Source organism: Salmo trutta, chromosome 33, assembly GCF_901001165.1.
Source record: "Salmo trutta chromosome 33, fSalTru1.1, whole genome shotgun sequence".
Classification (NCBI taxonomy): Eukaryota; Metazoa; Chordata; class Actinopteri; order Salmoniformes; family Salmonidae; genus Salmo; species Salmo trutta.
Window position 1 is genome coordinate 23,487,527 of NC_042989.1, and position 20,620 is coordinate 23,508,146.

Genomic DNA, 20,620 nt, shown 5'->3' on the forward strand with positions numbered 1-20,620 from the left:
GTGTAATAAAGTAGTCAAAAGTTTAGTATTTGGTCTAATATTCCTAGATCGCAATGATTACATCAATCTTATGACTCTACAAACTTGTTGGATGTATTTGCTGTTTGAATTTGGTTGTGTTTCACATTATTTTGTGCCCTATAGAAATGAATGGTAAATCATGTATTGTGTCATTTTGGAGTCACTTTTATTGTAAATAAGAATAAAATATGTTTCTAAACACTTCTACATTAATGTGGATGCTACCATGATTATGGATAGTCCTGAATGAATTGTGAATAATGATTAGTGAGAAAGGTACAGACAAACACATACCAGGGGGTGTTGAGTGGTAGTGTTCTGTCCCCCCAGGCATTTGGCCTGGAGTAGGATTAGATAGGGTTAAATGGTGGAAAGGGGTGGTGGTTTTTTAGTGAGGGCTAATAGTTGGCAGGGTAAATTTCCTTTTCCCTAATTTTGTGTTACTGTATCACAAAGTACAATGGATTGTACAGTAGGTGACTGCAATACAGCAATTGGTGTAGTCTGCCATTACAATTTAAAGGAGGACAAACCAATGCAACCATAGACACTGTACCAGTGGTGGAAAAAGTACTCAATTGTCATTCTTGAGTAAAAGTAAAGATACCTTAATAGAAAATGACTCAAGTGAAAGTTAACAAGTAAAATACTACTTGATTAAAAGTCTAAAAGTATTTGGTTTTAAATATAATTAAGTATCAAAAGTAAATGGAATTGCTAAAATGTACTTAAGTATCAAAGGTATAAGTACAAACCACTTCAAATTCCTTATATTAAGCAAGACCATTTTCCTGTCAAAATGTAACGAGTACTTTTGGGTGTCAGGGAAAATGTAAGGAGTAAAAAGTACATTATTTTCTTTAGGAATGTAGTGAAGTAAAAGTTCAAGTTGGCAAAAATATAAATAGTAAAGTACAGATACCCCCAAAAATGTATTAAGTAGTACTTTTAAGTATCTTTACTTAAGTACTTTACATTACTGTACAACAGACCAGTGAGGTACAGATTTGAAGAAAGCCGCCTACTCAACTCAATTGGAAAACATCATGTTGCAAAGACTAAACTCATTTCCATCCCTAGCTGACACATACTGTATGTAGAGACAAAGACACCAGACAAATGTTTACATTATATCTGGCTAGGCGATATGGCCAAAATATCATATCATGGTATTTTTCAAATGTTTGACAGTATGACGGTATTTTGTTTTTGATTAATAAAAGTTCTACATTTGCTTTATGAGTAGTGCGTGACCCTACGGTGGCAACACATATATATTCTAAATTATTTGAATGGGTCTTTCTCCATTCTGATTGTTTTATACTGTTCAATTCAACTTCAACCTAAGTTCTGCATTTCCTGCACTCATTTGAGATAGTATTTGGTCCCATATTCCTAGCATGCAATAATTACATCAATCTTGGGACTCTACAAACTTGTTGGATGCATTTGCTGTTTGTTTTGTTGTGCTTCACATTATTTTATGTTTCAGATCATTTTCGGACCTTTAGAAATTAATGGTAAATCATGTATTGTATCATTTTGGAGTCACTTTCATTGTAAATACGAGTAGAATATGAATACTTCTGCATATATATGTGGATGCTACCATGATTACGGATAGTCCTGAATGAATTGTGAATAATGATTTGTGGGTAAGTTACAGACGCACAAATATCATCCCCTCCCCCCAAAATGCTAACCTCCCCTGTTATTGTAATGGTGAGAGGTATGTATGTCTTGGGGTTATGATATTTGTGCGTCTAACTTTCTCACTACTCATTATTCACGATTCATTCAGGACTATCCGTAATCAAGGTAGCACTATGTACAAAAAGTGCTTTAATTGGTAAGAGGTTCACCCGATATAGAGGAAAATACCTTTAACATCAGTCATTGTATAATTTCAAATCCGAAGTGCTGGAGTACAGAGCCAAAACATCAAAGAAATGTGTCACTGTCCCAATACTTTTGTAGCTCACTGTATACAGTGCATTCGAAAAGTATTCAGACCCCTTTTTCCACATTTTGTTACACTACAGCCTTATTCTAAAATGTATACAATTCTTTTTTTCCTTCAATCTACACACAATACCCCATAATAACATAGCGAAAACAGGTTTTTAGAAATGTTTGAAAATGTATTAAAAATAAAAACAGAAATACCTTATTTACATAAGTATTCAGATCCTTTGCTTTGAGACTCAAAATTGAGCTCAGGTGCATCCTGTTTCCATTGATCATCCTTAAGATTTTATACAACTTGAATGGAGTCCACCTGTAGTAAATTCAATTGATTGGAAATGGTTTTGAAAGGCACACACCTGTCTATATAAGGTCCCACAGTTGACAGTGCATGTCAGAGCAAAAACCAAGTCATGAGGTCGACAGAATTGTACGTAGAGCGCTGAGACAGGATTGTGTCGAGGCACAGATCTGGGGAAAGGTACCAAAACATTTCTGCAGCATTGAAGGTCCCCAAGAACACAGTGCCCTCCAGCATTCTTAAATGGAAGAAGTTTGGAACCACCCGGCCAACTGAGCAATCGGGGGAGAAGGGCCTTGGTCAAGGATGTGACCAAGAACCCGATGGTCACTCTGACAGAGCTCCAGAGTTCCTCTGTAGAGATAGGAGAACCTTCCAGAAGGACAACCATCTCTGCAGCACTCCACCAATCAGGCCTTTATGGCAGAGTGGCGAGACAGCAGCCACTCTTCAGGAAAAAGCACGACAGCCCGCTTGGAGTTTGCCAAAAGGCACCTAAAGGACTTTCAGACCATGAGAAACAAGATTTTCTGGTCTGATGAAACCAAGATGGAACTCTTTGGCCTGAATGCCAAGCGTCACATCTGGAGGAAACCTGGCACCATTCCTACAGTGAAGCGTGGTCGTGGCAGCATCATGCTGTGGGGATGTTTTTCAGGGACTGGGAGACTAGTCAGGCTTGAGGGAAAGCAAAACAGAGCAAAGTACAGAGAAATCCTTGATGAAAACCTGCTCCAGAGCGCTCAGGACTTCAAAGTGGGGTGAAGGTTCATCTTCCAGCAGGATAACGACCCTAAGCACAGAGCCAAGACAACGCAGGAGTGACTTCGGGACAAGTCTCTGAATGTCCTTGAGTGGCCCAGCCAGAGCCCGGACTTGAACCCGATCGAACATTTCTGGAGACACCTAAAAATAGCTGTGCAGCGACGCTCCCATCCAAGCTGACAGAGCTTGAGAGGATCTGCAGAGAAGAAAAGGAAAAACTACCCAAATACAGGTGTGCCAAGCTTGTAGCATCATACCCAAGAAGACTTGAGGCTGTAATCACTGCCAAAGGTGCTTCAACAAAGTACTGAGTAAAGGTTCTGAATACTTATGTAAATGTGATATTTAAGTTTTTTGTTTTTAATACATTTGCTAACATTTCTAAAAACCTGTTTTTGCTTTTTCATTGTGGGGTATTATGTGTAGATTGATGAGGGGGGGAAACAATTGAATCCATTTTAGAATAAGGCTGCAATGTAACAAAATACTTTCCGAATGCACCATATACACTGCTCAAAAAAATAAAGGGAACACTGAAACAACACAATGTAACTCCAAGTCAATCACACTTCTGTGAAATCAAACTGTCCACTTAGGAAGCAACACTGATTGACAATAAACTTCCCCATGCTGTTGTGCCAATGGAATGTTGTGCCAACAGGTGGAAATTATAGGCAATAAGCAAGACACCCCCAATAAAGGAGTGGTTCTGCAGGTGGGGACCACAGACCACTCTCAGTTCCTATGCTTCCTGGCTGATGTTTTGGTCACTTTTGAATGCTGGCGGTGCTTTCACTCTAGTGGTAGCATGAGACGGAGTCTACAACCCACACAAGTGGCTCAGGTAGTGCAGCTCATCCAGGATGGCACATCAATGCGAGCTGTGGCAAGAAGGTTTGCTGTGTCTGTCAGCGTAGTGTCCAGAGCATGGAGGCGCTACCAGGAGACAGGCCAGTACATCAGGAGACGTGGAGGAGGCCGTAGGAGGGCAACAACCCAGCAGCAGGACCGCTACCTCCGCGTTTGTGCAAGGAGGAGCAGGAGAAGCACTGCCAGAGCCCTGCAAAATGACCTCCAGCAGGCCACAAATGTGCATGTGTCTGCTCAAACGGTCAGAAACAGACTCCATGAGGGTGGTATGAGGGCCCGACGTCCACAGGTGGGGGTTGTGCTTACAGGCCAACACCGTGCAGGACATTTGGCATTTGCCAGAGAACACCAAGATTGGCAAATTCGCCACTGGCGCCCTGTGCTCTTCACAGATGAAAGCATGTTCACACTGAGCACGTGACAGACGTGACAGAGTCTGGAGACGCCGTGGAGAACATTCTGTTGCCTGCAACATCCTCCAGCATGACCGGTTTGGCGGTGGGTCAGTCATGGTGTGGGGTGGCATTTCTTTGTGCTCGCCAGAGGTAGCCTGACTGCCATTAGGTACCGAGATGAGATCCTCAGACCCCTTGTGAGACCATATGCTGGTGCGGTTGGCCCTGGGTTCTTCCTAATGCAAGACAATGCTAGACCTCATGTGGCTGGAGTGTGTCAGCAGTTCTTGCAAGAGGAAGGCATTGATGCTATGGATTGGCCCGCCCGTTCCCCAGACCTGAATCCAATTGAGCACATCTGGGACATCATGTCTCGCTCCATCCACCAACGCCACGTTGCACCACAGACTGTCCAGGAGTTGGCGGATGCTTTAGTCCAGGTCTGGGAGGAGATCCCTCAGGAAACCATCCGCCACCTCATCAGGAGCATGCCCAGGCATTGTAGGGAGGTCATACAGGCACGTGGAGGCCACACACACTACTGAGCCTCATTTTGACTTGTTTTAAGGACATTACATCAAAGTTGGATCAGCCTGTAGTGTGGTTTTCCACTTTAATTTTGAGTGTGACTCCAAATCCAGACCTCCATGGGTTGATAAATTGGATTTCCATTGATTATTTTTGTGTGATTTTGTTGTCAGCACATTCAACTATGTAAAGAAAAAAGTATTTAATAAGATTATTTCTTTCATTCAGATCTAGGATGTGTTGTTTAAGTGTTCCCTGTATTTTTTTTAGCAGTATATTTTAATATGTACAGTGAGGGAAAAAGGTATTTGATCCCCTGCTGACTGTTTGTTTGCCCACTGACAAAGAAATGATCAGTCTACAATTTCAATGGTAGGTTTATTTGAACAGTGAGAGACAGAATAACAACAACAAAATCCAGAAAAACGCATGTCAAAAATGTTATCAATTGATTTGCATTTTAATGAGGGAAATAAGTATTTGACCCCTCTGCAAAACATGACTTAGTACTTGGTGGCAAAACCCTTGTTGGCAATCACAGAGGTCAGACGTTTCTTGTAGTTGGCCACCAGGTTTGCACACATCTCAGGAGGGATTTTGTCCCACTCGTCTTTGCAGATCTTCTCCAAGTCATTAAGGTTTTGAGGCTGATGTTTGGCAACTCGAACCATCAGCTCCCTCCACAGATTTTCTATGGGATTAAGGTCTGGAGACTGGCTAGGCCACTCCAGGACCTTAATGTGCTTCTTCTTGAGCCACTCCTTTGTTGCCTTGGCCGTGTGTTTTGGGTCATTGTCATGCTGGAATACCCATCCACGACCCATTTTCAATGCCCTGGCTGAGGGAAGGAGGTTCTCACCAAAGATTTGACGGTACATGGCCCTGTCCATCGTCCCTTTGATGCGGTGAAGTTGTCCTGTCCCCTTAGCAGAAAAACACCCCCAAAGCATAATGTTTCCAATTCCATGTTTGATGGTGGGGATGGTGTTCTTGGGGTCATAGGCAGCATTCCTCCTCCTCCAAACACGGCGAGTTGAGTTGATGCCGAAGAACTCCATTTTGGTCTCATATGACCACAACACTTTCACCCAGTTGTCCTCTGAATCATTCAGATGTTCATTGGCAAACTTCAGACGGGCATGTATATGTGCTTTCTTGAGCAGGGGGACCTTGCGGGCGCTGCAGGATTTCAGTCCTTCACGGCTTAGTGTGTTACCAATTGTTTTCTTGGTGACTATGGTCCCAGCTGGCTTGAGATCATTGACAAGATCCTCCCGTGTAGTTCTGGGCTGATTCCTCACCTTTCTCATGATCATTGCAACTCCACGAGGTGAGATCTTGCATGGAGCCCCAGGCCGAGGGAGATTGACAGTTATTTTGTGTTCTTCCATTTGCGAATAATCGCACCAACTGTTGTCACCTTCTCACCAAGCTGCTTGGCGATGGTCTTGTAGCCCATTCCAGCCTTGTGTAGGTCTACAATCTTGTCCCTGACATCCTTGAAGAGCTCTTTGGTCTTGGCCATGGTGGAGAGTTTGGAATCTGATTGATTGATTGCTTCTGTGGACAGGTGTCTTTTATACAGGTAACAAGCTGAGATTAGTGCTCTTAATCTCAGCTTGTTACCTGTATAAAAGACACCTGGGAGCCAGAAATCTTTCTGATAGAGAGGGGGTCAAATACTTATTTCCCTCATTAAAATGCAAATCAATTTATAACATTTTTGACATGCGTTTTCTGGATTTTTTTGTTGTTATTCTGTCGCTCACTGTTCAAATAAACCTACCATTAAAATTATAGACTGATCATTTCTTTGTCAGTGGGCAAACGTACAAAATCAGCAGGGGATCAAATACTTTTTTCCCCTCACTGTAGCATCTAGTAGTGCAACCCCGTCGAGGTTTGGACCTCTTTTGAGTGTAATTGCTAAGGTCTTAGACTGTCAGATGCAGGGACCCAGATTCCAGTCCCAGTTGGGTTATCACCCGAATTTTCTGCCATATCATCGCTGAGATATATTGGGTTTACACATAGTCATCTTCCTTAAAACTTGCACCTTGTGGTAGAACTATGTCTCTGAAAGACCTTCAGTCCTCCTTTAATCCACTCGGAGTTTATAGGGGTCACCACCTGTAACAAATAGGTAGGACATGGAATCATTGGGTTTTTGTGCTGAATTCTTCCATAAAATATAAATACTGTTTCTTTATTCATGCGTGTGCTTTCCCTCTTTTTGAAGATTATACATGGACATTTCTAAGGAGTATGGTAAAATGACACCTATGAGAGGGCAAGTTGGAGCCTCTATCATATTGTTATACCCATCCATTCACCGAGGGACCTACCCGAATTTGTACCATAGAAAGTCTTGTTTTCGTTGTGTAGTAATGAATACACCCCAGATCACCCAGTCTTCCACACAATTCCCACAACCTAGGCAGATTCAATTGAATTGGACAAAAGCCTGTCCACCTTTCCTCTGTGACCCAGAAAACAATAAGTGGTCAAGGAGTCAATTTGTTAGTAGGCGAACAAAGGAGTCTGCTCCCCTCACTTACCTATTTTGGCAGGAGGCACAAGAGTATCCTCATGTTTTAAAATCCACCACACTTCTTGAATCAGGTGTTTTTTCAAAGGGGAAAAGCATGCACACATTTAAAAATATGCTACTTCACCTTTTATCTAGAAAAGGTCTTGCACAACTAGCTACATTTGATTGTCACATTTCGTGATTCCACCCCTGCAAACGCAATTTGTCTGATGACGCTGACTGGAGGAGCCATTTCATAGAAGCGTGTTTCTTCTCCTCGCCGCCTCTATTACCTTTGACCTTAAAAACAATAGGCGAGCAAAACCAATTGAGTTTATCTCCTAATTTCCAACCAAGGCTACTTCGTATAGGAAAACCACCAACCTCATCGGTTGCTACTGTTGCTCTTTGGAGGTTTAGGCTCAGTCCTTGTTAAGTACTGTGACACGTACTTGAAAAAAAAAAAGTCAAATATGAAAATGATTGGTGCCAATTAGTGAAACATCAAAACATTTTTGCCAATCTTTCCTTCACATACAGCTTTTGTTATAAAGCTGTAGTCATACCGCTGTAATGATTGAAAGGGTAGTCTGCTCTAGTTATGAGTGTTTGTCAAAAAATTAAATGTGAGATGAGAATGTTCACAGCCAAGTGTGATGTGATATACTGACATGCTGTGGCTCAGCTCATAAGCACGGTACCTTGTCAGTCATTGATTTGTCAGTTTACCTCAAGCATCCTCCTGGAGTTATGTAAAGGTGAAGATGTACTGGTCGAAAGGTCACGGAGGAAATGAATGTGGTGCATGCAGTCATTAAGATCTGTGCGTGTAAAAAAACAGTCCACTGATAATCCTATCCCAAGACTAACCGGTCTCCCACATCCACGTGGCATAGGATGACAGAGGCAAAACACAATCAGAGGGGATCAAACATTTATTTACCCTTATTAAAAGTTACAATAAAACCATTAGCATCTTTGAACGATAGCAAAATAAAGAGAACCAAAAATATTGGCCAAAACATATTTACAGAGACAAATTGCAGATAAAAAAGCTCACATTTTTGTACACGACCCCAACATCTGCATCATAAACTCTGAAATGTGAACACCGCAAGACTCAGAAGCTCAAATGTGGTTTAGCCAGAAAATGACCAGAATGCACGAACAAAGACATTTTCTTTTCCCCTCCTTGATTTTTTTTTATACAGCACAAAATACTTAATTTGGGGGTAAAACATAGTAATGTAGAATACATTTTTTTAGACGATGATTTGAAAGGTTTGTGTCCATATAACAGTCATTTCGAGTGAAGGAGGTGACATGCCCTGCTCCATAACCGTTGTCGATTTTTAAATCCCAAGAGATGAGAAAGAAAAAGAAAATGTTATAGGACTGCCACGCGTTTAAATGTATGCTTCTCCGTGAATTGGGAAAATAAGTCAGTATTCCTGATTCGTTCTACATCCAATCCAATACCTTCCCCACACGCCAGTCCCAGTGTGTACCATGAGGGGGCACCGTAAGCCAACACTTTCGTGAGAGGGCCAGTGAGATTCTGTCAGTAGAGAAATGATAAAGGCAGTGAACTGGTGGCTGAATCAGCAAACATGATATAGCCTTCTTCATTTGTCTTCGTTTGTAGTTTTGTTTATAAGTTTAAGAACGTGGCACGAGTCTCATATATTTATATACTTTAATCTTGGAAAAACAGTTCAAGTAGCTGCGACGAGTCACGGTCACTCTGTCTTGGGCTCGGTCTCAGATGCTGCGGGTGTCGTGACCTCTGCGGGGGCAGCGGCCTCCTCGGCAGGGGCTTCCTCTGCGGGAGGGGCTTCCTCTGCGGGAGCAGCCTCACCCTCTGGGGCCGGGGTGGCCTCCTCCACAGGCTCGGCGGCTGACGTCTCCTTTGCTGCGTGGCCATTCTCCTCTGGCTTGTCCTCCGCCGTGGGGGAGGCAGCCTCCTCCTTGCCCTCCTCACTGCTCTTCTTGGTCTTCCTCAGCGAGATGCCCTTGAACTTGAAGGAGTTCTTCAGGGAGAACTTCTTCTTCTTCTTGGCATCCTTGGCGGCCTCTCCCTCGACCTTGGCCACCTCTCCTTCGGCAGCAGGGGCAGCCTCGATGGCGTCCGTCTCACCCTCTTTGGCTGGCTCGGCTGTGCCATTCCCGTCTACGGGAGTAGCGTCCCCATCGGGCTTTGCAGAGACATCTCCATTGGTTTTAACATGGCCATTCTCCTGTGGACAACAGTGAGAGAACAATTTACAGATGTGGAGAACAATGAGAATTTTCTAAATAAACTGGTATGGGGAGAAAATTAAGGTAACCAGTATAAGCAGCCCATACCAATGCCAAATTGACTCAATCTACAAGTCACTGTTGACCAAGAAAGTGGCTCAGGAGATAAAAATCAATACTATTTTAATTCTGTGAGATAAGGCAGTGTGATACGTCCAACCGACGTATCAGAGGTTTGTCATTGTGGACGATTACTTGACTAGGTCAAATGCATAGCAAAACGCTTCATATGCACAGCAGGTTTGCATGACTCGCATCGACCACGTGGGGGCAGTCGTACTCCACCACAACCAGTCGAACAGCAAGATGAATTTTTGAACAAAGGAATCCCCATGGAATCTAGCAGATTGACATTTTGCAATGAACCGCAAATGTAGCAATCTCGTACTCTTCTAGCCTTTCGAATAACCCAAACTAACTTCTCTCAATTTGTCATTAAATTGAAATGATGATTACATGTTCTAGCCTTTTGGCCAAGGATAAATTAGGAAATTAACAATCTCTGCTAACGTTAGCTAAAGAATGCACCAACTGGTAGACGTGCCGCCTCAATGAGATGGTTGACTGTCAATTGCACCCATTCTAAAACCGTCAGCTAACGTTAACATCGCGACTCATTGTCCAGGTAACGGGCATACAGGCATGTACAATAAAACAAAGTTTGACAAGATCATTTAATGTTTCCAGCGCTACAAATGACATCGAAAATGGCACAAGTCTGATTACTCGCTTTTTTCAACAGAACGCATTGCTGCCCTGCCCGTGCGCTTTGTTCGCAACGAGCCGTCCTCATTTGCATCCTTTGCACCTTTTGTTCCGCGAGTGGGCGACCGCTGACGGCTTCTAGCACCAACTCATGAGAGAAAGCTAGTTCAAATAAATCCGCTTTCCATTCAGGTGATAACTATGTGACTTAGTCCTGGTGTTAAAATACGGACAACTAGTTACTGTACTTGATTAGATAGACTAAAAACTCGAGACGAATTTAACAAAAGGTGGTGGTTGTGGCGCATGGCACCATCAATCAGCCACTCAACCAAACACAGTATTAGCTAAACCATTTAATTACAAAATGTAATCACTGCAATCAAAACAGGTGGTTCAACAGCGAATAGTCGTGTTTATCCTAATAAGCTTTTGCTAATTAGTCAAATGTACTGTAACTGTTAGCCGTGAGGTATCGCTAGCCTGGTATCACATTGCCCATCCAACTCACGCTGGAGGTGGGCATTGGGTGCCAATGTGGACGCATACAACGGTTTCTCTTACCTGGCCATTTGTTTTAGCGTCAGCCGGGTCTTCGACGGCTTTTCCATCAACAGCTACTCCACCCTTGGAAAACTGAGCTCCCATCTTTTAGCCTTTCTAAACAAAAATAAAATCTAAAAGAAAAACCGAGACGATTTACGGTTTTAAATCCAGCCAGAGATAGGTAGATCTTGCCAGATTTTGAAATCCGTGTTGATCCCTTTTACGTTTGGGAAGCAACGAAAGTTTCCCTACTCTGGTCTACTAACCTTACTGCTGCCGAGCACAAATTAAAGAAGGCTAGGGCTACAAGTGTGAGTATTTCAACCGTGCCTCACAATTGTGGAAGACTCCACCTATGGGCGTGGCTACACGGACATATCCAATCTGCAACCGTGGATTGGGGTTGGAATCCCCTCCTCGCCCCCTATCAGCTTCAACGAGAGTATTTATTACAGATGTTATGAATATGGCGACTGAGCAAGTAAGAATTGTATCTTTATTATCAGATATTTTTTATTGAACATAAATAGCAAATAACACTAGTATCATATCTTAAGGTTTCCAAGTACTTTACTCCAAATGAATCTAATTAGAAAATCCTCCATACAGTGCACTGCAATTCTACACTTTAAAAATGAAAGGTTCCTCAGATTGCAACACCAACAGAACCCCTAAAGGTGCTTCCAGCTAGGAACCTTTTCCCTGAGGAACCTTTTATAAAAGATCCTCAAAGAACCGTTTAGGGTGTTAAGGTTCCTGTAGGAATCTTTTATGTCCCATGTATTATATTATGAATAATAATATCGAGTGGCAAACTTGTAAAGTCACAAATTCATTTTATTCACTTAGAAAAATGCTAAATGTCCAGTATTCACAAAGCATCTCAGAGTGCTGATCTAGGATCAGGTCCCCCACCTGTCCATACAATCTTATTTTTTTATCTTAAAAACTGATCCTGGATCAGCGGTTCGACTTTGACACACTGAATATGGGCCATTATTTATATGCAGTTACTTTAACTATTTTGGTCGGGTCTCATCTGGGCTCATTTTTTCCCCTTGCCTCCCAAACCTCTTCCGCATTTCCAGTACTTGTGCAATGTGAGCAAGTGGCTGTCGTTATTTTTTGTATTTATTCTTTATCATGCCATGCCTACTTAAAAAATTAAATGTGGAATGGAGAAATGTCATGACGGACTATTGGGACTGAGGTCAGAGGAGCACACTAAAATGGCCTTGTTATGCTGCTGTAAATGTGATGGTATAACAATGTGAGAAGAACATATCCAAGCCAGCACATTATGGTCTGGGTAAGCACAATGGTGTATTAAGGTTATTAGTGTGAATTAATGTGAGTAGGAAAAGTAAAGAATTGTTACATACAGTTGAGGTCGGATGTTTACATACACTTAGTAGGTTGGAGTCATTAAAACAACATTTTCCAACCACTCCACAAATGTCTTGTTAACAAACTATAGTTTTGGCAACAAGTAATTTTTCCAACAATTGTTTACAGACAGATTATTTCACTTATAATTCACTGTTTCACAATTCCAGTGGTTCAGAAGTTTACTTACACTAAGTTGACTGTGCCTTTAAACAGCTTGGAAAATTCCAGAAAATTATGTCATGGCTTTAGAAGCTTCTGATAGCCTAATTGATATAATTTGAGTCAATTGGAGGTGTACCTGTGGATGTACTTCAAAGCCTACCTTCAAACTCAGTGCCTCTTTGCTTGACATCATGGGAAAATCAAAAGAAATCAGCCAAGACCTCAGAAAAAAAATTGTAGACCTCCACAAGTCTGGTTCATCCTTGAGAGCAATTTCCAAATGCCTGAAGGTACCACGTTCATCTGTACAAACAATAGTACGCAAGTATAAACACCATGGGACCACGCAGCCGTCATATCGCTTAGGAAGGAGACACGTTGTCTCCTAGAGATTAACATACTTTGGTGCAAAAAGTGCAAATCAATCCCAGAACAACAGCAAAGGACCTTGTGAAGATGCTGGAGGAAACAGGTACAAAAGTATCTATATCCACAGTAAAACAAGTCCTATATCGACATAACCTGAAAGGCCGCTCAGCAAGGCAGAAGTCCCTGCTCCAAAACTATCATAAAAAAGCCAGACTACGGTTTGTAACTGCACATGGGGACAAAGATCGTACTTTTTGAAGAAATGTCTTCTGGTCTGATGAAACAAAAATAGAGCTGTTTGGCCATAATGACCATCGTTATGTTTGGAGGAAAAAGGGGGAGGCTTGCAAGCCAAGGAACACCATCCCAACCGTGAAGCACGGGGGTGGCAGCATCATGATGTGTGGGTGCTTTGCTGCAGGAGGGACTTGTGCACTTCACAAAACAGATGGCATCATGAGGGAGGAAAATTATGTGGATATATTGAAGCAACATCTCAAGACATCAGTCAAGAAGTTAAATCTTGGTCGCGAATGGGTCTTCCAAATGGACAATGACCCCAAGCATACTTCCGAAGTTGTGGCAAAATGGACAACAAAAGTAAAGGTATTGGGGTGGCCATCACAAAGCCCTGACCTCAATCCTACAGAAAATTTGTGGGCAGAACTGAAAAAGCGTGTGCGTGCAAGGAGGCCTACCCACCTGACTCAGTTACACCAGCTCTGTCACGAGGAATGGGGCAAAATTCACCCAACTTATTGTTGGAAGCTTGTGGAAGGCTAACCGACACGTTTGACCCAAGTTAAACAATTTAAAGGCAATGCTACCAAATGCTAATTGAGTGTATGTGAACTTCTGACCCACTGGGAATGTGATGAAAGAAATAAAAGCTGAAATAAATCAAGGCAGAAAAAAAATTATTCTCTATACTATTATTCTGACATTTCACATTCTTAAAATAAAGTGGTGATCCTAACCGACCTATGACGGGATTTTTTTTTTTAAATGTCAGGAATTGTGAAAAACTGAGTTTAAATGTATTTGGCTAAGGTGTATGTAACTTCAACTGTATCCCTTCCCTGTCTGTTCTCTCAACGAGGGGTACTTTTGAATGAGCGCTGTGCACACATCCATTGCATTTTGACAAAGAATTCTGTTTGTAATACAAATTACATTGATTGAGCCTCTAGAAATATTGGTGTTTCGCTTCAAATCGGATGATGGACTGGTGGATCAAAGGTCTATAGGCAAGTAGCAGGCTAGGGTAGTGTATGAGGAAGTATATCTTTGGAACTGTCTTCCCTAGAAACAGCTCCTGGAAGAGAGCTTGAAATTCAGTGATTTGTTCTGCCAGATATGGGATCCAGGATCTTTTTAAAACTGAGGCCAAGATGTTGGATATCTCTCGAAGCAGGAGGTAGAGATCAGGAGCACTGCCATTTTGTATTTGACTACCAATCATTTGGGGGAGTAAATGGAAATGTGTAAATATCTGATGCACTTCCGAATAGATGGCCATTCTTCCTTAGGATTCTCTCGGGTAGTGGCACAGGTTTAGAAAACACATCTCGTTTGCCATAAAACAAGTTCTCAATTTCATAGTTAATCTGGGCAAGAGTAATTTGCCTCTCTTGAACTAGTTTTTGCAGCACTAGTCTGAGCACTGTGGGTATGATGCCCTCATGAAGGTCATGCATGACATCTGGTGGAAACAGATAGGTAATTGGAGATGGCACATGATTCAGCTGAGAGAAGCAACAGGCTTTTTTTTGATGCCATACATCAATGCATTGTCTAGATTTTCTTCCACGGCCTGCAGATGGTACTTGTAGTTGTCTGGGTCACGCATGGTGAATTCCTCTTCAGTGATTTCTGAGCAAATGTCCCCCTTGGTATCCAAGCAGAAGCGACAAATGCGACCAGAGGAAAAGTTTTTCCTCAACCCTGCAACTGCATGTGCAGAGAGATTATCTGCTGAGATTGTTGCAATTGTGCCTCAGAAGGTTTTGTTTTCACCATTGCATGATAACTTCATAGCCTATGTTTCCAATTCCTGGATGTCACATATCAAAGGCTTGAATACTTCTTCATAGGTGGTGACTTGTTTTTGAATGAGGCAGTGATGAACCAGTGTGGAGAGGTATATATTTTGGAGTCGGGAAGTATCCTTGTGGTCAAGATTTCCTAATCTTAAATACACTGTGGTCATTTTGTGCGTGCCTTTTTTAGAACCCAGTGGATTGACTACTTCAAATTCATCAACATAGATCTGCAGACAGAGGCTCTGCTTTGTCAGCTTGGGATTTGATTTGAACAATTCACCGTCAGTCAAGTCTTCCGGAATTTCATCATTATGTGGCTTTTGGTCTTGATTCAAGATGGCACAGTCCTCTTTATTACTTGCTATTTTTGCAGTGTGCTGACAAGGGAGTAAACGGAAAAATGTACATTTTTCTGATGCACTTCCGGATAGATGGCCATACTTCAATTGGCCTGACCATACCCAATTATTTCACACAGTAATGCTCCAGGATCCACTCAGAGCTTATGCATCGAATGCATTCCTCAAATACTGCAGCGTTGTTAAGCAAGTCCCTGAGATCGTCATCTTCATCCACATTTATTTGCTTATTTGTAAGGTGAAACCTGAGGGCATCACTGTAGTGTGTCATAAATGCATCAAAAATGGTTCTGAGGTCCTTAACAATGCTACTCTGTACCGTAGCTGGGATGCAGTGTTCTTCCCTGATTTTCAAAGTAAAAAGACAGATGTTCTTTTTGAGAACTTCAATTAGCTGCTCAGTGTTGATCTCTGTGGCTTGAACATATTCAGCCTCTGACAGACTCTCTACATCGCTCACGTCCTCTTCAATGGGATCAGTCCCAGTCTCAAATTCATCATGAGGGCAATTCTCATCTAAGTTGGCGTTTAAAAGCTCTCTGTGGTTTCGGTAGATGTTTCACCGATAGGTGCTGAAACATCTATTTGTTTTCCAACACCCATTAAGTCCACAGATAATTAGAAAACATTGTTCATGCTGGTGATAGAGGCCAATATGTGTGAGTAGTCTGGACACAGATCAAGTATGTTTGTTGCAAAGTGGACAATTGAATAGAGTTGGCATTCTTCAGACAGATTGTGAACCTTGGAATGATGGAATGGAATGGAATCAAATCAAATGTATTTATATAGCCCTTCTTACATCAGCTGATATCTCAAAGTGCTATACAGAAACCCAGCCTAAAACCCCAAACAGAAAGCAATGCAGGTGTAGAAGCACGGTGGCTAGGAAAAACTCCCTAGAAAGGCCAGAACCTAGGAAGAAACCTAGAGAGGAACCAGGCTATGAGGGGTGGCCAGTCCTCTTCTGGCTGTGCCGGGTGGAGATTATAACAGAACATGGCCAAGATGTTCAAATGTTCATAGATGACCAGCAGGGTCAAATAATAATAATCACAGGGGTTGTCGAGGGTGCAACAGGTCAGCACCTCAGGAGTAAATGTCAGTTGGCTTTTCATAGCCGATCATTCAGAATCATGGAGATCATTAGTACTCAGCCACTTGCAGACATCATCAAGGGATGTTTCATATCCACACTGAAATTGAAGTTGACACTAATAGCGAAGGTTATTGTTGAGGCTAAAACAAAACATATGCCACTCTTTCCAGACAACCACCTGTCCTCCTAATTTGTATTTATGGTTGTTCCATAACGAAGCAGAGCTTGTCAGGAAAGGTGAAGATATCTCTCTCTTATTTATCTGACGCCATATTTCTTAGTATGGAACATTATGGGATTCTGCAGTCCCACATTTAAGTGTTGACTCAGATCATATGATGCTCCAAATGGCGCAATAAGTATTCCTTCCATGTCAACCAAAATTGGCCTATTAGAGTTATCAATAAAGAGAGCCTATTTGGGCAGTTATAAAGGCTTCTTGATATAATTATATGTTAGGGAGCTTTAATCCTCCTTTCCAAGATTTTGCCTGTAATCTAGCTAGGTGAATCCTTGCCATTTTAATAGTCCAAATAAACTGAGTAATCATTTTGTCTACGGTGTTAAAGGTGTAGGCAGGTATGGACAGTGGAAACATGCTGATTACGTAATCTTTATAACATGAGGCCTACCCCACAATGAGATTTGTAGCTTATCCCAGTTCTTAAACTGGAGTTGAATTTTGTTCGAATTTACAGAATGGAAAATAAACATTTCCCTTCCCCTAAGATACAACTTCTCTTCTCACATACAGAAAGAAGACAACATGACACCAGACATTCACCATTCAGTTAGCTTTGGAAAAGACAAAGGAATTACACAGAACACACAATAATCACACTGTATTGATTGATTGACTGTAAATACATTCATTCACCATTCAGTTGGTATTTAAAAAGACAAAGACATCAGACTACCAGAACAAACAATCATACATTCATTCACCATTTAGTTAGTATTGGAAAAGACAAAAGAAATAACACAGAACACACTATAAACACACTGAAAATACATCCAAAGACTTTATAGAGGCTAACCTGTTTGTAGATCCATAGTGAGCTATTAAAATATATATATACATATTTTTCTCCCCTTTTTCAATCTTGTCTCATTGCTGCAACTCCCCAACACGCTCGGGAAGGGCGACCCGCTTAACTGTGCTCCTTAACACCTGCCAGCCATCCTCACCAATGTGTCGGAAGAAACACCATTCAACTGGTGACCGGTGTCAGCCTGCAGGTACCGTAAATTCCGGACTATAAGCCGCAACTTTTTTCCCACGCTTTGAACTCCGCGGCTTAAACAATGACGCGGCTAATATATGAATTTTTCCCACTTTCAATTTTTTTTTCTCCAAAAAAACACATTCTGTGACGTGCTCAGTTTCATTAGACCAATGAAATTGCCGAACGGGTTAAGGTCAAACAACTTTTTTGTTTACTGTTTAGATTAAATCAAGCGCTCTCAAACTTCCCATTATTCTGATTACGGTAGTCATTTTGTCACCCTCATCATGGCAAATACACGGAGAAATGCATATGATGCAGCTTTCAAGTCGAAGGCGATTGATCTGGCTTTTGGAAAAGGAAATAGAGCTGCTGCACGGGAGCTTGGTCTTATTGAGTCGATGATAAGACGTTGGAAACAGCAGCGTGAGGAATTGACTCAGTGCAAAAAGACAACTAAAGCTTACTGCTCATTTTTTATTTTTTGTTACAAGCTGTGTTTCGTTAAAGCCCATTTATTTTTGTTACAAGCCGTGTTTCGTTAAAGCCTATTTATTTTTGTTATAAGTGTAACCGATGTGAAATGGCTAGTTAGTTAGGAGAGGGACGGAACCTACACTGTAACACAAGCCGTGTTTCGTTAAAGCCTGTGTAAAGTTCATTTGTTTCAATGTACCGGTAGGCACCTGCGGCTTATAGACATGTGCGGCTTATTTATGTTCAAAATAATATATATTTTTTAAATTCAGTGGGTGTGGTTTATATTCAGGTGCGCTTAATAGTCCGGAAATTACAGTACCCGGCCCGCCACAAGAGCACGATGAGCTAAGTAAAGGCCCCCTCAGCCAAACCCTCCCCTAACCCAGACGACACTGGGCCAATTGTGCACCGTTCTATTGCACTCCCTGACACGGCCAGATGGGGCACAGCCCAGTAATGAACCTGGGTCTGTAGCAATGCCTCTAGCGCTGTGATGCAGTGCCTTAGACTGCTGCGCCACACTGGAGGCCCTCATAGTGAGCTTTAAACTTTGTCTTGCTTTGGTCTGAAATACAGAGGACAGAACAGGCCACCCCAATACACCAACCTGAAAGACATTAATTAGACACAAACACAACATAACCAACATGAGTATTCGATATCAAATGCATCTAACTAATCTGATCAATCTTATGTATTCTTCTTTTTGTCAAGTTTAAAAACCTACATTGGGTCGTGTGTTTGTGTGTGTTTGTGTCTCTTACCTGGTTTATACATTTCTCTATCAGAGCTCACAGCTCCCAAACACTAAACCACTTAACTGGACAGGGGCAGGATAAGCCAGGTACTAAAGGGAGGGACTAAAGGGAGGAGGATGGAAGGAGATGGTGAGAGATTGTATCATGGGTTTAAATGAGGAGAAAAATGTCTCAATATTGAATCTAGCTAGCTAAAGTTAGCTGACGTTACAGTAACTGTAACTAGCTAGCTAGTTAGCTAAAACACTTATACAACAGTTACCAGCTAACATTACAGGCTATGCAGCTTGGCTAGCTGATGAAAAACGAAAAGTACAGTACAACATGTATTGTTTTTTTTGTTATTTGATAGTAGTTTGATTAGTTATTATCTTAGCTAGCGAAGGTTCACTCACCTTTTACGTTGATCCGTTGCAAGTCATCTCTTATCTGTCGCGTCTCTCCAACCATCCCCGCGCTTCCCGTTTCCAGTTGTCTTTTGACCAACGTTCTCCATATGTATGATTCTTCAAAGCACCCCTTAAGTCCACAAAAGTTCAAAACGAACTGATGGCAGAATATAGGTTCTTAAATTAACCTTAAGGTTATTTTTTTAAACCTTGTATTATCCTGAAGGATCCTCCACAGACCTTTTCTTGTTAGAGTGTAGATTTCAGAAGCCATCATGAATATATCCCCTTAGTAAGGTCCAGCTTTCTCAGCTCCCCTAATAGTCACCTCCTTCATGGAAATACGCCACACAAGAGACCCACACCCAGTACATTCACTACAGGGCTTAGGCCTACTACTTGAAAAGCACATTCATTAATGCTGTTTTGTATTCTAGGCCATTGCATTTAAATCTATTATCTTCACATCAATCCTTCTTTACTTTATAACGCCTGGAGAAACATTAATATAGTGTGTGGCCCTCCCACCCCTAAGGGAGAGCAGCTCCCTCTCAGCCCAGTCAAAGCTCTTCTCTCTCCTGGCACACCAATGGTGGAACAAGCTTCCCCCTAATGTCAGGACAGTGGAGTACTTTCTACGATTGTGATATGTTGTTGTCTCATCTAGCTGTTTTAAGATGAATGCACTAATGTAAGTCTCTCTGGATTAGAGTGTCTGCTAAATAACTAAAATCTACATGTAAAATGTCTAGTTCTAATTTTCAGCTGTGGATCTGCTCTTTAAAGGCAAGTGCAAACTTTGAGAGAATGGTGGAGCATCTGAACATAGCCCCTGACAGACAGATACGCGAAAAAACTAATCCAATCGTATGACGACACCACAAGTCTCAGCTAGGCCTTTACCTACCTACTAGTCCTGCTGTTCAGCCTGCACGCTAGGAGACCAGTTTTACCTCCATGTCACCTCACTTTCTGTTACATTCACTGATGAATCACTGCCGTTATCTAGTAGCAAAGCTACAAGGTGAGTATGGTCAGTCACCATTGTCAATACTAGGCTAGGCCAGACCCATTTGGATCCAACAACCATGAATTCATGAATTCTTATTTTGTTGGGACTTCAAATGAGATGAGAGCATGACGTGGTCATCTTGTGACTGCTGGGGGGTCAAAGGTCATGTATCAGGTCAAGACGTATGGGAAGTTATTCTACTTGTCATGGGATAGGTGTATGTGTGTAGATGCCTGTGTGTGGGTTTACACACAAACAAATTGTCTCTTATCCTAATCGAGAGCCCCACTGTAGCTCAGTTGGTAGAGCATTGCGCTGTCAACGCCAGGGTTGTGGGTTCGGTTCCCATGGGGGGCCAGTATGTAAAAATGTATGCACTCTACTGTAAGTCGCTCTGGATAAGAGTGTCTG

At 42.0% G+C, this 20,620-nt stretch overlaps 1 protein-coding gene and 1 long non-coding RNA gene across 5 annotated transcripts; both read right to left on the reverse strand.

The window, feature by feature from the left end:
• Positions 1-1,051: 1,051 nt before the first annotated feature.
• On the reverse strand, positions 1,052-17,125 carry LOC115172701 (uncharacterized). 4 transcript variants are annotated; one of them, XR_003871471.1, is made up of 3 exons: positions 17,116-17,125; positions 7,756-7,759; positions 1,052-1,159 (listed from the first exon to the last, which is right to left on the reverse strand). It is a non-coding gene; the product is annotated as an uncharacterized LOC115172701 (long non-coding RNA). The 4 variants fall into 4 exon arrangements; XR_003871474.1 differs by lacking the exons at positions 7,756-7,759; positions 17,116-17,125 and adding exons at positions 12,370-12,371; positions 13,543-13,552; XR_003871473.1 differs by lacking the exon at positions 17,116-17,125 and adding an exon at positions 6,253-6,255 and having other exon boundaries at positions 7,753-7,763.
• On the reverse strand, positions 8,293-11,232 carry LOC115172699 (MARCKS-related protein 1-A). The gene is made up of 2 exons (XM_029730394.1): positions 10,943-11,232; positions 8,293-9,612 (listed from the first exon to the last, which is right to left on the reverse strand). The coding sequence occupies exons 1-2, from the start codon at positions 11,024-11,026 to the stop codon at positions 9,115-9,117; spliced, it is 582 nt and encodes a 193-aa protein (XP_029586254.1). The 5' UTR covers positions 11,027-11,232; the 3' UTR covers positions 8,293-9,114.
• Positions 17,126-20,620: the final 3,495 nt, after the last annotated feature.

Coding starts and splice junctions, on each gene's coding strand:
- LOC115172699 (XM_029730394.1), bottom strand. CDS start 11,026: ATGGGAGCTCAGTTTTCCAAGGGTGGAGTAGCTGTTGATGGAAAAGCC. Junction 9,613..10,942: donor ACGCTAAAACAAATGGCCAG/GTAAGAGAAACC, acceptor TGTTGTCCACAG/GAGAATGGCCATGTTAAAAC.